This window comes from Eretmochelys imbricata, chromosome 2 (genome assembly GCF_965152235.1).
Source record: "Eretmochelys imbricata isolate rEreImb1 chromosome 2, rEreImb1.hap1, whole genome shotgun sequence".
Classification (NCBI taxonomy): Eukaryota; Metazoa; Chordata; order Testudines; family Cheloniidae; genus Eretmochelys; species Eretmochelys imbricata.
Window position 1 is genome coordinate 259114816 of NC_135573.1, and position 17417 is coordinate 259132232.

The 17417-nt window shown below is 39.1% G+C and overlaps 1 protein-coding gene across 1 annotated transcript in view; it reads left to right on the forward strand.

Moving 5' to 3' along the window:
* The window catches only part of MINDY4 (MINDY lysine 48 deubiquitinase 4), a 90603-nt gene that overhangs the window by 28769 nt on the left and 44417 nt on the right, over nt 1–17417 (forward strand). The window contains exons 6-9 of the mRNA XM_077808428.1: nt 9701–9759; nt 10248–10357; nt 12203–12319; nt 14007–14095. Coding sequence (XP_077664554.1) covers nt 9701–9759; nt 10248–10357; nt 12203–12319; nt 14007–14095 — 375 coding nt within the window. The remainder of the gene's footprint in view (nt 1–9700; nt 9760–10247; nt 10358–12202; nt 12320–14006; nt 14096–17417) is intronic.

Genomic DNA, 17417 nt, shown 5'->3' on the forward strand with positions numbered 1-17417 from the left:
ACCAGATGTTACTGTGCTGAGCGTGGACAAAATCACTACTGCACATATTCCAGAACAGGTAAAGTGCACTGTAAACGTTTCCGCCATACCCTCAGGCAAACCACACTCTATTCAGCTAATGCTGGACACTGGCTCAGCAGTATCTGTACTACCTGATTCCATCTATCTGCGTTACTTTAAAGATGTACCTCTTACTGAACCCAGACTTCACTTGGTGTGCTATTTGAAAAACCATATTCCAGTAAATGGTTGCCTGCCAGTAATAGTTACTTTTGGTGATTGCTGTGTAACTGCAGAGTTCTACGTTGTCCACAAAGGCACTCCTATCCTTGGCAGAGATTTAAATCTCAGGGTAGTTAATGGACAAATTGATCTTCCTCAGCAAAGCACTCTTGTGGTACACACACCAGTTTCAGCTGGGACCCAACACCAGGTTGAGGAGAAACTCGGCTGTGCTTATGGGTTTCTGCATAAAGTTAAAATGCGGAATAATGTGATGCCTGTACGACAGAAGTTACGGTGCTTACCATTTTCAGTTAGGGAAGCTGTTTCAGAGGAACTCAGAAAACTTGTTCAAAAGGACATTATTGAAGAGATCAACTCCTCGGAATGGGTTTCACCTATAGTAGTGACACAGAAGAAGGGTGGAGGCATTCACCTTTGTGTGGACTTAAGAGAGCCAAATAAAGCTATTGTGATTGACAGCCATCCTCTTCCTCACATAGAAGAAGTATTTGCAGAACTCCGTGGAGCAAAGATGTCTTTTACTCTTGATTTGCAGAGCGCATACCACCAGGTTATGTTGCATGAAGATAGCAGAGACCTCACAGCATTTATTACACGAAGGACTATTTCGTTTTAAACGTGTTCCATACAGTCTCGCATCTGCCCCAAGTGCCTTTCAAAAAATGATGTCACTGATTCTGAACAATCATCATGGAGTTCAGTGCTATCTGGATGATATTATCGTGTTTGGAAATACTTCTGAGGAGCATGACAATAACCTGCAGTCTGCACTAAACTGCATCGGCACAGCAAGCCTCCAGCTCAATAGGTCCAAATGTAAATGTAGACAAATGGAACTCTCCTTTCTGGGGCATACAATTTCACAGGTTGGACTAAAACCTGATCCAGATCATATCCTGGCAATTTCAAATGCTCATCCTCCAGATTTGCAAACCTTACATTCCTTCTTGGGTCTTACCTCCTGGTATGCAAAATTCATTCCCAATTATGTTTCTGTCATTGAACCGTTACGGGAATTACTATGGAGAAGTTCAACCTTAGTGTGGACAACGGATGCACAAACTAGTTTTGAAACGGTGAAAGACTTGATTGTACATAGTCCAGTACTTGCACTGTTCAGTCCTGCATTGCCCACAATTGTAACTACTGATGCTTCTGACTATGGACTTGGGGTTGTTCTCACACAACTGCATGAGGACAACACAGAGAGGACTTCAAGGATACTAAGTAATGCTGAGAGAAAATATTCTACAGTCGAAAAAGAAACACTTGCTTGTGTCTGGGCTACTGAAAAAATGACAAACTTACCTGTGGGGCCACAAGTTCAAGTTGCGCACAGACCACAGCCCTTTGACGACGTTGCTCACCACGAAAGGACTGGGAAGAGCAGGATACTGTATTGCTCGATGGTCTGCAAGACTGCTCTCTTTCAATTATGAACTGGAATATAAGCCTGAAAACCAAAATGTGGTCACTGATTGCCTTTCTTGCCTGCCTTTGCCTTCACCAGATGGTCCACCGGAGGATGAGGATGTAGTGGTTGAGCTTATTACAAGCACTCTTACTGCAGTTACAAGAGAACAATTTCAAGCTGCTTGTTCAGCATGTCCAATTCAACAAAAACTATGGGAATTTCTGACAAAGAGATGGCCCAGTCACCCTAAAAACCTTGACCCAGTTTTGCTGCCTTATTTTAGAGTTTGGGATGAACTTTCTTTGTTTGATGGCTGTGTGCTACGAGGTACACACCGGCTCCTTGTGCCAGAAGAATTACAGTCAAAACTCATACACCTGGCACACAATACTCATCAAGGAATTGTCCGAACCAAACAAAGACTACGGGATCTGTATTGGTGGCCAGGGATGGACTCTCAAACTGAAGCACTTATAAAATCCGGTGTCACTTGCCAAATGCATGATAAGACAGCAGTGACATGTACCCCTCCATTACAGCCTGTTCCTCTTCCTGAATCTGCATGGGAAAAAGTGGTGATTGACATTGTAGGACCCTTTGATACTGCTCCAATTGACTGTTGTTATGCCATCACTTTAATAGACTATTTCAGTAAATGGCCTGAGGTAGCGTTTACATGGCAAATCTCTTCTGCTACAGTAATTAAGTTCCTCTCTTCAGTTTTTAGCAGGGAAGGTAACCCCAAAGAACTGGTTTCAGATAATGGTAGTCAATTTACTTCCCTGGAGTTTGAAACTTTTCTAGCAGAGAGGAACATTTTACACAGAAGGTCATCCCTATATTACCCTCAAGCCAATGGGGAAATCGAATGGTTTAACAGAAGTTTGAAAGAGAGTTTGCAAACGGCTAAACTGGAAGGGCAATTGTGGATACCCTTCACTACTGAGTTGTTGCAAGCATACTGGGCTACACGACATGCCACAGTGCAAAGATCACCCGCAGAGTTACTGCATGGGAAACAGATGAATACTAAACTGAATATTGCTGGATTGTTAAAGGCACGACCTAATGCCCTAAACGAGGATGATGTGAGAAAAACAGTTGAACAGAACCAAGCAAAATCTAAAGCTTTCACAGACAAGCGGCGGTGTGCTAAGGAACCAAAGTTTGAGTGTGGTTCCTTCGTTAGAATATGAAAACTTGGAATTTTACACAAAGGGGACCATAAATTCACAGCTCCTCTTAAAATCATAGAGAAGAAGGGACCTTACGCCTATCGATTTTCTGATGGGTGGGTATTGAATGCTTCTTATCTTGCACCTGCCTATGCACCAAGAGGAGATTATGCAAACACCCAGTCTGCATTGGATGATTTCACCATAGTACCAACACAACAAGACATTGCACTGGAACCGGGGCTTGAGAGACGGCCTGTCAGACCCAGACGACCACCTGTCTGGACTAGAGACTATGTTATATAGTATCTACAGTGTTTTCAGTGTAATATTTCTGCCAACAGTATAGTGTCTTGTTTCATATTTGTTCCTGTGGCTAGAACAATAATGTTTATTTTAATTGGAAAAGTTTCTTAAGAGAGGAGGGAATGTGGTGTTTAGACGCTGCTTGTAATTATTAGAATTGGGAGCACTGGCTGTTGAAAGTCTGAAAGGACAGGAGACAGGAAGGAGGGGGGAGGAGTTGAGAGGCTGGGAGAGAGACAGAGGGTGCAGCAGCAGCTTGGTAAAGAGGTTTCCACTTTGAAAATAAAGTCCTGTTGAAGCTTGTTAGTACCTTGCCTGGTTGATAAAATGCTATTGTTACAAATTGTAATTAGTTATCTGCATTAAAACACGTTATTCAAGAAAGCCTGGCATACCGTGCAATCCATATTGCTCAATAGAACTGATCTGTCATCATTATTTACCACTTCTCCAATTTTTGTGTCATCTGAAAACTTTGCCAACAGTTATTTAGTTTTCTTCTAAATCATTGATAACGATATTGCTTTACGTTAGATCAAGAACAGATCCCTGTGGTATACCACTAGAAATGCCCCATTAGATGATGACTCCCCATTTACAATTACTTTTGAGATTTATCAGTTAGCCTGTTTTAATCAATTTAACATGTGCTATGATGATTTTGTATGGTGCTAATTTTGAATCAGAATTTCATGCTATACTCAATCCGATGATTTTCAGAAGTATATTATGTTAACAGAGTTATCATTGTCACCAAAACTTGCAATTTCATAAAAAAACTATATTGAGTTTATCTGACCAGACTTGTTTTCCATAAAACCATATTGACTGGCATTAATTATGCTGCCACCCTTTAGCTCTTTACTGATTGCATCCTGTATAAGTCTTTCCATGATTTTTCCCAGAATCAATGTCACTCTCACCAGCCTATATATACATGGGTCATCCCATTTACCTTTTAAAAATATTGGCACAAAATACATTAGTTTTTTCCCAGTCCTCTGGAATGTCTTCTAGCCCAATGTAATAATATAATATTGAATATATAATTGTATTGATTACTTAAGAATTTCCAGTTATCCCTTTGAGGGGTGACAGGTTCTTGTCCCAAGATCAGACCCAGTTTTATAAAATTACTAGATAGTTGGGAACCCCAATGTGCACAGTTGCAACACTCACACTATAGGAACTCTTCTGTATTTCCAAATATTTTATTAATACTTTTAGCAAGGTCACAAGCACTCTAACTCAATAAGGTAGATAGAGAGACTATAGAATGTACCTCTACACATCCATATACTCACACCATGCCTTGCAGGATGACCTGAAATGTTAGCCATTATCTTCCTCATCATCATCACCTTCCTCCTCATCACGAGTGGCCATCATTCTGGTTCCTTCCAAGGGCCACATTTCTCTCTCTCTTCTACCCCATCAGGCTGGGATGCGACTTTTATGATATATTGCGCTGACACCACTATATCTAATGCATACTCAGTAAGAGGTTCTCCCCTTTTCCTTATTTGTATTTTCTCATCCTACTGATGCTGAGGTGTCCTTCTTCTATAGGTTAGTATATTGCTACATGTACTACCATGTCAACTCATGATCATACCCATCACCCCTTGCTTAAGCAGATGTTGGGTTATTACTTCTATGTTCCTTGTGGTGGCACTTACTGGAACATTCTACTTCCTACTATTGAGCAAGGTCTCCCTAGTTCCTAAAATCTAAAGGTAACAGTTGATCTATGCCATGGGTTATGGCCTATTTAACAACACTTATGCTAACTTACATTTTATCTAATGTCTTACAGGGTATTGTATGTATGTATATAGATATCTTCTTACTATATGTTCCATTCTATGCATCCGATGAAGTGGGCTTTAGCCCACGAAAGCTTATGCTCAAATAAATTTGTTAGTCTCTAAGGTGCCACAAGTACTCTTGTTCTTTTTAGGTTTCTTGCGTTATAGCTGAATATAACGAAAACAGCTAAATATAATGACGGCAAGGCAGTTAATATAATAAAGGCAAGCTAGCTCTATGGGCTCCAGTCTCCAGTATCACAAGAATGGAATGAGGGCTGTATACTTCTATTGTACTGTGTGTACAGCAACAGAACAGTATACAACCCTAGGATTGTTTCAGAACCTGTAGGAATTCTTCTGAATCTCTACGTTATTTCAGAGGCAAGATGTAAGTACCGTGCAAGAGCTGCAGAATGCTTTAAATTGACAAGAAAACTATGGTTTTCCAACACAGTTAGTTATTCTGAACTAGCTGGTGACCATTGCTTATTTTATAAGCACGTTTGTTTCTTTGACCTCCAGCATAGGTTAATATAAATAGGAAACCATAGAGGACACATGCCTTATTGTGCAGAGGGAAGAACTTTCTCTGAGTTTGGTTATCCTATGTAAACAACGTTTTCTATGCATGGAGATGAGATAGGAATGTTCAAATATTTGGAGAAAGTACAGTATGGTATATTTATAATACATATTTTCTTCCTGCCTCATTTTTCTGACATGACAGATGACTTCCTCCTTGCAAAGCGCTTTAATTGTATGATATTATATGCACAATAAATGTTCCTGGAATAGTGGCCATCTGTTGAAGTGGAAATAACAGTAAAAGTTCTGACAAAGTTTCAAGTAACTTAAGAAGGGAGCTCACAAATAATCTCCACCTGCAAAAATACCCTTCTGTGCAGGAAAACATCCTACGTGGATCTGTGCTTTTGGTGCTTTCCCCAGTGATATACGCCTTGGAAGTTCTCTGAGATCATCCATTTAGACTTTCTTTCAGTTCTTTCAGTGGTGGGTCTATGTATTTTTTCATTTGCAATTGCTTTCAGGTTGGGGATTTTTTGGGAGAAGAGGAGTTTGGGAGAGGAAAGAGTCAGAATATTAATTTAACCTGTTTCCAGTCCTTTCTGTTTCAAAAGGCAGTCAGATACTAAGGTGATTGGGCACATTATAAGAGCCCAGATGGAAGGATGGTCTTGTAGTTAAGACCATGGATGGAGATCTGGGTTCAATTTCTAGTTCTGCCACACACACCTTGTGTGGCCTTGGGCAAGTCACTTAACTCTTCTGTGTTTTAGTTTCCCATCTATAAAAATAGGGATAATAATACTTCCATACCTTTAGAGTATTTTAAAGAGGATAAATTTATTAATGTTTGTGTGGAGCACAGATACTATGGTTGTAGAGCCCATAAAAACTATATATAGAGAGAAACAGAATGTAAATGCTGATGCAAGAATGCATGATAGGCTCCTTCTAAAGGGGGATAGAACATGACCAGTAAACCCTATCCTTCCATTTCAGACTGCCATTGGCAGCATTTTGCAGTCATCATCTCCAATAATCCTAGTCTGTAATCTCTGTAATATATCCTGTCACCTTTGTGGCTCAATTCATGATCAAATCTTTGACCTGGGACATGGTGAAGTGCAATGTAATGTAAACGGGGTTGAGTGGCTTATTTTGGTGACACACACACACTCTTTTAAGTGTAAACAATGCTGATGTAGATAGGAACAATGACTTGCTCACCAAAAAGTACACCAAATGACACTTTTTGTAACTTTCCTTTATATCCAAACCCTATCTGTATTGTGATCTCAGCTTTCAGAGTTACTGTATGTGTAAGACTGGACCCAAAAGGCTTGACCTTGGAAGGAAAAACATTCTTGCCAGGAAGCCAGGTGGAATAGTTGCAATCTCAGAAATAAAAATAAAAAAGCATGTTATTGCTGTAAGCGTGGTTCAGTGACTTCAGTATTCCGTTGAAACACATTCTGTGCGTAAACACTGATTTTATTGGGACCCTCCACCTGACCAGTAAGTATGAAAATATTAGCAAGTAACGCAGAAAAAAATAAACTGAAAAGAATGATGGAAACCAATATTAGTAAGATCTGTTAGAATGTACTGTAATTTACTTGACAGTGGTTAGTCCGCTGGTGTGCTGAGACCGTTGCCCATCATGCTGACCAATACTGTTTCATTGTTTCCTTGTGCTCCCCTGTCCCTCTGCATCCATCTGAGGTCTCTCGTCTTATCCTTTGATTGTAATCTCACTGGGACAGGGTCTGTGGTTTTGTTCTGTTTCTATAGAGCACCCAGCACAGTGGGGTTCTGGTCCATGATTATCACTTCTAATGCATAATAAATACCACCACTACTACTAACTGTATTTTAAAATACACTGTAGTAAAAAGAAAAGGAGTACTTGTGGCACCTTAGAGACTAACCAATTTATTTGAGCATGAGCTTTCGTGAGCTACAGCTCACTTCATCGGATGCATACCGTGGAAACTGCAGAAGACATTATGTACACGCAGAGACCATGAAACAATACCTCCTCCCACCCCACTGTCCTGCTGGTAATAGCTTATAAGTGATCATCAAGTTGGGCCATTTCCAGCACAAATCCAGGTTTTCTCACCCTCCGCCCCCCCACACACAAACTCACTCTCCTGCTGGTAATAGCCCATCCAAAGTGACCACTGTCTTCACAATGTGTATGATAATCAAGGTGGGCCATTTCCTGCATAAATCCAGGTTCTCTCACTCCCTCACCCCCCTCCAAAAACCACACACACAAACTCACTCTCCTGCTGGTAATAGCTTATACAAAGTGACCACTCTCCCTACAATGTGCATGATAATCAAGGTGGACCATTTCCAGCACAAATCCAGGTTTTCTCACTCCCCCACCCCCATACACACACAAACTCACTCTCCTGCTGGTAATAGCTTATCTAAAGTGATCATCAAGTTGGGCCATTTCCAGCACAAATCCAGGTTTTCTCACCCTCCGCCCCCCCACAAACAAACTCACTCTCCTGCTGGTAATAGCCCATCCAAAGTGACCACTCTCTTCACAATGTGTATGATAGTCAAGGTGGGCCAGCAGGAAATGGCCCACCTTGATTATCATACACATTGTGAAGAAAGTGGTCACTTTGGATGGGCTATTACCAGCAGGAGAGTGAGTTTGTTTGTGGGGGGGCGGAGGGTGAGAAAACCTGGATTTGTGCTGGAAATGGCCCAACTTGATGATCACTTTAGATAAGCTATTACCAGCAGGACAGTGGGGTGGGAGGAGGTATTGTTTCATGGTCTCTGTGTGTATATAATGTCTTCTGCAGTTTCCACGGTATGCATCCGATGAAGTGAGCTGTAGCTCATGAAAGCTCATGCTCAAATAAATTGGTTAGTCTCTAAGGTGCCACAAGTACTCCTTTTCTTTTTGCAAATACAGACTAACACGGCTGTTACTCTGAAAACTGTAGTAAAAAGTTCTGCTATTTTCCACTGTAGCTCAGAATCTTTTAGTATGTTGCTATGCATATTTGCTCTCAACCCACATACTTAGATCTCAGGACTGATCTCATGAACATTAATTATTTTACTTTGACTTACTAGTAATATGGGTGATTCATTTCCTGCTGTAGAGTGTCTGTTTGTTGTGACTCTGTGCGTGCTGCCAGATTTAGTTGAATCAATCCCTTAATGCTTTTATGAAGAAAAACAGCATGGTAGTTCCTACTGTTAAGTTCTAGAAAGGCTCGTAAAGGAAAAGGTGCCAGAAGGTTTTCAGACCGGAAAAGTCCTGAGTGTGGTGTGCATGTGTGTTCTGCTTTCATTCATCTTCTTTCACGTAGTGAAAAAAGGAAATTAAGTTAATGGAAAATATGTGATATGGCTGCCACTGTTGCCATAATAATAGTGTGCATAGAAAGAGTGTTTCTGAGGAAGTGATTCCATACAGTTTTTGAAAGGACTGTCATTTGCAACACAGTTTTCCAAACAAAAGATGGATGAAAAATGATTCAGTGTTATTATTTTGAAAAAAAATAATCCTCTTTAACAGCGACAGTAGGAAACTTTTCCTCGGACTGTATTCCCTTTGGTGTGAATTCAGTGGGAGCAACAAGCCTGTGCTACCTCTGAAAATCCGACTGATATTCAGGAGTCTAACTTCACAGCCAAGTTTGAAAAAATTAGCTTTGATCATCATTTACTTATTTCTATAAACATTTAACTTGTTGATGACACAAGTAAGGCCAGTATGTGAGCCAGCACAATTTATATCCCACTGAAATTTTATTTTAAGGATTTAAGTTGGATTTAAGTGGTCCATAGGCCTCATGCAGGAGTGAATTTCACTCCATGGGTCCCAATCCTGCAAGCTGAGTTGTGGGCACCCAAACATTGTACTCATGCAGAGCACCACAGACGTCAGTTGAGACTCCATGAGGGTGTAGAGTCCTGCCCATGCATATGAACTTGCAGGATCTGATCCACAGGGGAGTTACATTTAGTGATACAAGCTGATTGCATTATGTTGCAATGTGCAGACTGCTATTTTGGCTTTAGTGATTGTCTATATACTATATAGAATGCCATATACTTCTGTGAAAAATTTGATTTTGCCCTAATAAGGTTTGGTGGTTTATACATTGTTTAACTTAATCTTCTGTATTGCTGTTTCATTAAATGTGAACCTTTGGTAATTTGTTCTTTAATTCATTTTAATTTAGAAAGACTCCATCATCCATATCCAATAAAAGTGACCAGATGAAAGATGTCCTAGAACTAGGTATGTCATGTCATGCTTCGCTTTGGTCTAGCTCTCATATTTTTCACAGCAAATAAAACTTAACAGCAATGTGCATAATGGTCTGTTTTTGATCAAGTCTTAGTTGATTCAGGGTACAGACAGTTGTGTTTTAATTTCCTAGATAAGATTGTGTGCTCGCTTCAATCCCAGTTTAACTTTTAGATGCCAGGCCAAAAAAGTGCAACTAGCACTTAGGAAATTTAAATAAACCGCTTTCATTTAATTGACATTTGAACAAATTTAATACTAAATTATTGGGGCATAAGAAACAGTGGCTCTCATGATCTAATTTGTATCATCACTTTTCAAAGTGGCACCGTACTCGTAACTTTTTAAAGATCAGAGGTATTAAAGTTGCATCTGTCATTATGATCAACCACTAGCAGTGGGTTACCTGGTGGTATTGGAGGGCAGAATTTGGTTTACCAGACAACATTCTGCATATTACAAGGTTTCTTCTCTTTCAGTTGATTTCGATGATGAAGCAACCATTGGGGAAGTTAGTAGGATCCCAGAACTTTCAACGCTGTGTACACTTGAAATAGTATCAAAGGCAATTGATATTTCCCTAGCAAAAGTAAGACACATGTATGATGATAAACACAAAATGATGCATTAAAACCTGTTATTTTTATTGAGTAAGTCAAAGCTACAATAGGTTTTGTTTTTTACATTTAGTGCATCTGAGATTCATAATCCAGTAAATCCTAATAATCATTAAAATTGTATTTTTACATTCCTTTGTTAATGGTTCCAGTCAATTGTGCTTCTTTGACTTGTTCTAGTTTTTAATCAGTTATTTCAAAAGTGGTATTTTAAGGGGGGGGGGGGTTAGAATGAGGAAGGAGGACTACTGGGGTCTCTTATTGATATTCCACTGACTTCTATGTGACCTTGGGCAACTCACACTCCTCCATACTTCATTTTATGTATTTGTAAAATGGTAATAATTATTTCCTTCCTCACAGTTATATTGTAAGGCTTCATCCATCAGTTATTTTTTGTAGAGTGCTTCAAGATCCTTGGATGAAGTGCACTATACAGGTGCAATGTATTGTTATTATTTCATAGAATATATTTGCAGCTGAGAAACCTCACAAACAAGTACAAAATAAGAATTTATTTTCCCCATTTCACTCGGGGCCTAATCCAATGTCACTGAAGTCAGTGGAAAGACTCCCAACTGATTGACTTCAGTTCAAGGTAAATCAGGCCCTTGGTGTGTTGGTATTCTATGTTTATGAGTGGAAAAATGTAGACTTGCTCATTAGCACACCTGGGTTATCACTAGTTGCAGACAAACTGGTTTGAATAAAATAAGAGTTATTCTGTACCTTCATCTCTCTCTCTCTAACAGAAACAAATTTATGTGTTTCCCTATCCTCCAAACCAAAACTTTCATGAGGTTTAGAGTAATTTGATTCATTTTATTCCCTAGTGCTCCCTCCATTTTCTCATGCATCTTTATCTCTTTTATTTTGGGCAGAAGCAGAAGTATCTAAAAACCATGTGAAGGGCTATTCTTATAGTACTGTACTTCCCACTCAGCCAGAGCTAAAAAGCACTACAAATCTCATGAGAACGATTCCCAACCTGATTTCTAGACCAAAGCAGTCTGAATAAGTATCCAAACACTGAAGGAGTCTGATTCTTACTTACATCCATTTACACTAGCATAAAGAAAAGGAGTACTTGTGGCACCTTAGAGACTAACCAATTTATTTGAGCATAAGCTTTCGTGAGCTACAGCTCACTTCATCGGATGCATTCATTCATTGACTTCAGTGAAGCTGCTCCTGATTGGGGTCAACAGTCCAAATTTGGTTGGGGCTAGTATCTGAATTTGACAGTTTGTTACATGTCCCAAGACAAGTGTTATTCAAAACTTTGAACAACATCGGTCTCAGACCACCACCTTTGGTAGGGAAACAGATTGTCTATTCTACATAATGTGCCAGCTAAGGTACTTCTTTCACAGCTTATATTTTATCCCATTGGATGATATCTTTTATTGGGATGTGGGAAATTGAAAACTCTTCAATAGAAGACCATAGCGATAATCTTTTTTTTTAACTAGTAGTACATATTATTCCTCTCTTAGTTAAGTTTGAGGCTGTCTTCTGTGAACATTTCAAGAAGCACCATTTATCCAATGATCTACAGAAAAAAGCTCATAATGCTGAGCAACACATAGCATTATGTGTTGAAGGAACATTGCAGGAAAAGGAAAAAATGACTCCTTTTCAGTGGAATTGCCCTGCTATTTACAGTATTTATAAAACAAAAATTAAAAGGGTGGTTATATAGAGTTAGTAATTATCCTGCCACATGCCTCCATTCTTATAAATTATGGAAAGAAAATATACCTATTGGATTTGTTTTTAAAATGAGAGCTTTTTTCCCTTTTTCTTTTTTTTTGTAGGAAATAAAAAATCTTTTGTTTGGCTCAAGCCTTTGTTGCTTCAGTGAAGAATGGAAAATACAGAACTTTACATTTAATAGTATACCACAGCTAAAATACGGCATCATGCAAAAAAAGGTACAGTAAATGACTTCCTTAAAAGCTCAATAATCTTTACCTTTAACCTAAAGTTTCCAGAAGTTGTGTGTTACCTTAATAAAAGAAGCCATCCTTCGTTAAAAGATATTCCTTTTTCTTTTTCATCACTGGTTAATGAATGGAATTTTACTTCAGAAATCTTCAAAATAGCTAAATCTTGTAAGGAAAGTTGGGCTAGATGGAAAACTTCAGAAGAAAACTCAGGGTGCACCAGGAAGTATGGGGAATCAGTAGGTGACATTTATTCCTTTAAGTCAATCCTGAACCATTGCTTTAGGAAACACTCTGCTACAAGAGGTGCCATCACCTTGAGGTCTAGAACATCTTTGGCCATTAAAGTTCCTATGGAGACCAAGAGAAGGGGAGTAAACCCTGGAATTCTTGTTACATTTGTAAATTTCAAATGGATACTGTATTTTTCTCTTCACTTCCTAACTTGACTTCACTTAACTGGTTGTATAGTGATGCTTTACAGTGTTAGTTTCTCTGTTTCACTTCAGTTGTTAAACTGCAGTAGTTCTGAGTGATATTAAACAATTGCTGTGTTTCATGTAAACTTTTAATATTGGGAGCTTTCCTTGACAGACTGAAATAAACCCTGCTGTTTTCCGCAAGTCAGTTTTCCAAAGATTCACTCATTAGTTATTTAAATGATTTATTGAGAGAGTGAAGAAAAAGTTAAGTTTCTCTGCTGGATATTTGTTCTGGATTAAATGCATTTATTATCTATTATTTATATTGTGGTAGCACCTAGGGGCCTCATTTGGGGCATGGGGCCCCATTGTGCATGGCGTTGCACATACCAATAATAAGCAACAAAATGAAGTTGCTAACTAGATAAAAATTGCATAACTGGATGCAGTTTAAAATGTGAGCTTGTGATGGGCCATGCCTCTCTAGGACTTTGGCAGAAGAGTAGATTGAAGCCTTTTATATTCTTTAAACAGTGTTGTGGCTGACCTGTGTTTGATAATGGTCTAAGATGGCAGATCACATTAATGCACAAGGTTATAAAGGGTTGGCTCATATATTTAAGTATGAACCTGGACTTGAGAACAGTAACATATGCAGAGAGAGGGGCTTTTCATCTTCCCATGACAGTGTCTGAATCAAGCCCATTTAGCACACAACTTCTCTCTCTCCCTGTTACTCTCTGTGGGTGAAATTCTTCCCTGTGTAGAGGGCCCACACTAGACATATGCACCACTGAAACCCTATTTTGAGAGTTTGTATGGGATTTAATTCATGAATTGATGGCGGGGGGGTGGGGGGGCTGGCTCTGCCTAAGGGTTAATTTCACCCAGTAGGAATATAGACCTTCGGTTTTTTTTTCATCTTCAGACAAGGTGCATGTTCAAGGGGCATTAGGAGGAATATTTTTGCTTGATGGTGGAGTAGATAAAACTCCTGTCCTTGGCTTCATAGATGTCTGTACGGTATGTTCTAGGGACTTTCAGACAAAACACAGAGGAAACAGAACCTCAATTAGTAATGCTGACTTTTCAGTGGCTTCAAAAAGCAGCAAAATGCTGCAAATTCAGTAAGCAAAACAGATAGATCAAAGGATGGCTTTAAACTTGAATGAAAACATAAGGGTTGTGAAAAGTTCTCACCAGCATCAAACAGTGCTAGTTGTTTTGTTCATCCAGTGTATTATTCGCTTTAGGGAGGCCCATGTGGAGTATTGGCCGCAGTTCAAGCCTGTGTCCTGCAACAACTTCTCTTTGGAGACAGTAACAGAAATAGCGATGTGCGGTGAGTCAACAGCTGACACCAGAAATATTTTCCATTCTAAATTAAACTAAAACTTTATCTTAGTGTGGCCAGAAAAAAGCCTTTCTAAGCTTGGCCCTCTTGCCCTTGCATTTGTATCCAGAAGAGGGAAAGTGCCAACTGCTTTACTTGTTCTTCTTGAGGCTAATAGAAGTTGCCTTTAAACAGTGGATTTTAAAGGCTAGCTTTTCATTAACATACTAGTTTTTTGTGATTAACCAAGAACCGTCCTAAAAAAAGAAACCCTGAATTATGGCCAGCATCAGTTACTGAACCTGCGGAGTCCCATGGTGAAGCAATGATTTCAAAGAGAATGCAATCATGTATTGTAAGACCATGCTATGCATGGGGTCTTTCATGGCAATATAAAATCCCAATGAACTTGCAAAAAGTTAGTCATACCAGCTCTTTTCCTTTCTAATTTTACACAGCTAAAGTCCCTAATGGGGTTTAAAAACTGTGTATGTCTTTTAATTACTTTACAGAAAAGTTACAGGATATTCATAGCATCAAGGGAAAATTACTTGCTACGTTCTAATAAACTCAGTGAACGCAGCATTTCTGTCCGTGCTAAAGAGACAAATCTTATTCACTGTGGGATTTTATCCTAGTGGGATTTTCATAAGCACATGGACACCTAATTCCCATTAATTTTGATGGGATTTCTGCACCTAGACACTTTTGAAAAGGCTTTAGTGCCTGTCTGCATCTTTAGGTGCCTAAACACCGTTAAAAATTGTCTCTTAGCCCCTTTCTCTACTTGTGGACAGAAATTCTGGCCCCATTAGGACTTCACTCTGGCCTTGTAAATGGCCATGTACACTTAAAGTGAGTGTAAGTGTAATTTACTTCCACTTTAAAATTTCCTTTCCTTGCCGGAATTGTGTAATGGGACGAAGGACTTTTTACATGAGAAAGAGAATCTGCACCAATATATGCAGATTCTTGTGGAAACTATGTGATATCTGTTAAGATTTTCTGCAGTGATTCTTGATGATGTAATATACAATTTTGAGTGTTTCAAGGGCCAAAATTATGATTTGACATAAAATGGGAGAGAATTAGCAGTTAAACTGTTCTGTGAACAATTCTGGATCTCCACTCCTAAATCTCAGGGGGTATGTCCTCAAAATGAAACAGTGATTGCACATGTCTCTAATTGCTGGAGACCTGGGTTCAAATTATATGTTAGTCTAAAATTAAAAATCTATTTTTTGGATCTTATTTTATTCCTCATCTGTCCTAAAGACACCATTAGTGCATAGATGGGCATAAGTCAGCACTGCTAGCCAACTAATCTCAACATAGGCCCAAAATGAAAATACCAGAGGCCAAATTCTGCCCATTGTCACACTGGTGTAAATCTGCAAATCAATTATTAGTTCCTCACCTTCACTCCCACAGCTGTGAAGGAAAAAAAGTTGAGGTTTGGGAGCTACCCCATTGTATTTTATACCCTCTCGAAAACAGGCTGAGCCTTATACGTTGGATGGGACTAAAATTCTCTCTCTCTCTGTTTCTCAACTAAACAAAAAAATGTTGAACATGCAAAAATTACATTGGTACATTCCCAAATGTCAAATGATGTTTGTGATCCCTATCCTATTATATTTAGATTCTTATACTGCACTCACCTCCACAGCATCAGCTCAAAAAGAGCTCCACAAGAATCAGCATTTAGCAGATAATGGTTCAGTCCCATCATTCTTGAGTAGATAGTAATATAACAGTAATATCTGGAACTTGAGAGGTCATCGCTCTTTAGAATATTGCCAGCACGAGAAGCCCCACACTTGCTAATCTGTCTGTTGTACTATACCTGGCATTGTACTTGGATATGATAGAGGTATATAAAATCATGAGTGGTGTAGAGAAAGTGAATAAGGAAAAGTTATTTACTTGTTCCCATAATATCAGAACTAGGGGCCACCAAATGAAATTAATGGGTAGCAGGTTTAAAACAAATAAAAGGAAGTTCTTCTTCACTCAGCGCACAATCAACCTGTGGAACTCCTTGCCTGAGGAGGTTGTGAAGGCTAGGACTATAAAAGGGTTTAAAAGAGAACTGGATAAATTCATGGAGGTTAAGTCCATTAATGGCTATTAGCCAGGATGGGTAAGGAATGGTGTCCCTAGCCTCTGTTTGTCAGAGGGTGGAGATGGATGGCAGGAGAGAGATCACTTGATCATTACCTGTTAGGTTCACTCCCTCTGGGGCACCTGGCATTGGCCACTGTTGGTACACAGGATACGGGGCTGGATGGATCTTTGGTCTGACCCGTATGGCCATTCTTATGTTCTTATGTATAATATTTAGGCATCAGATTCAACGCTGGTGGAGTGCTTGAAAGAAATGTCCAGCAGAGGGAAGAATCAGAGATGAGCCTGGTGCTGACCTTTTAAAACATTCTTTTTAACCACAATCTTTGTTTAACTTCACTTTTCTCAGTAATCTCTTTATGACACTAGTGTGAAATTAGTGCTCTAATGATATGATATCAGTTAAGGCATTTTAATTGTTTTGTCATTTGAAAATATTACACTTTAATGGAAAATATTATTTTGATTTGTCTTTAGATAAAGAATATTCTGTTTGAATATATATATATATATATTTCAATTTGTCTTTTTCTGATAAAAACAACTTCACTATCTGACAGCTATTTCAAATCCCTAATCTAGGTTACTTAGGCAAACATATACTGTGAATACACACACACACACACACACACACACACACACGCAGTATACACGGTAGCCTATTTTAAACTCAGTTGAATAGATTTTTAAATGTAAGCCTCATTTTATTGAGGGATATTGTCAAGCTCTTGGGCACTGCTTCCCTGGTTCATCCTTTCATTAAATTTCATAACGGAGAGTGCACCATGCAAATGTGGGTTTCGAAATAGGCTGTTTGGTAGCTTTACTAGGAAAAAGGGAATTCTAACTGGAGATGATAAGGCTGAGACAGCTATTGCTGGGGTAGCAAATTCTTGTATGTATACATGTATTGTCAGAGGTGGCCCTTATTTCTAATATTTATGAGGTACCGATTAATATGTCTTTAAGGATATGTGTATGCTGGAGTTGGCAGCGTGATTACAACACATCTAGCTATACCCAACCTCACTTTGATTTATCTAGTGCAGCTAAAAATAGCAGTGGGTGATGAGGCACCATGGACCCCAGTACAGACTAGGAATACAAATACCCAGGGTACCAGGTAGGCCTGTGCTGAGTCTCGTGTCACTGAATCTTCACTGCTCTTTTTTAGCCGTGCAACCTAGATTAAAGTTAGCGTGCG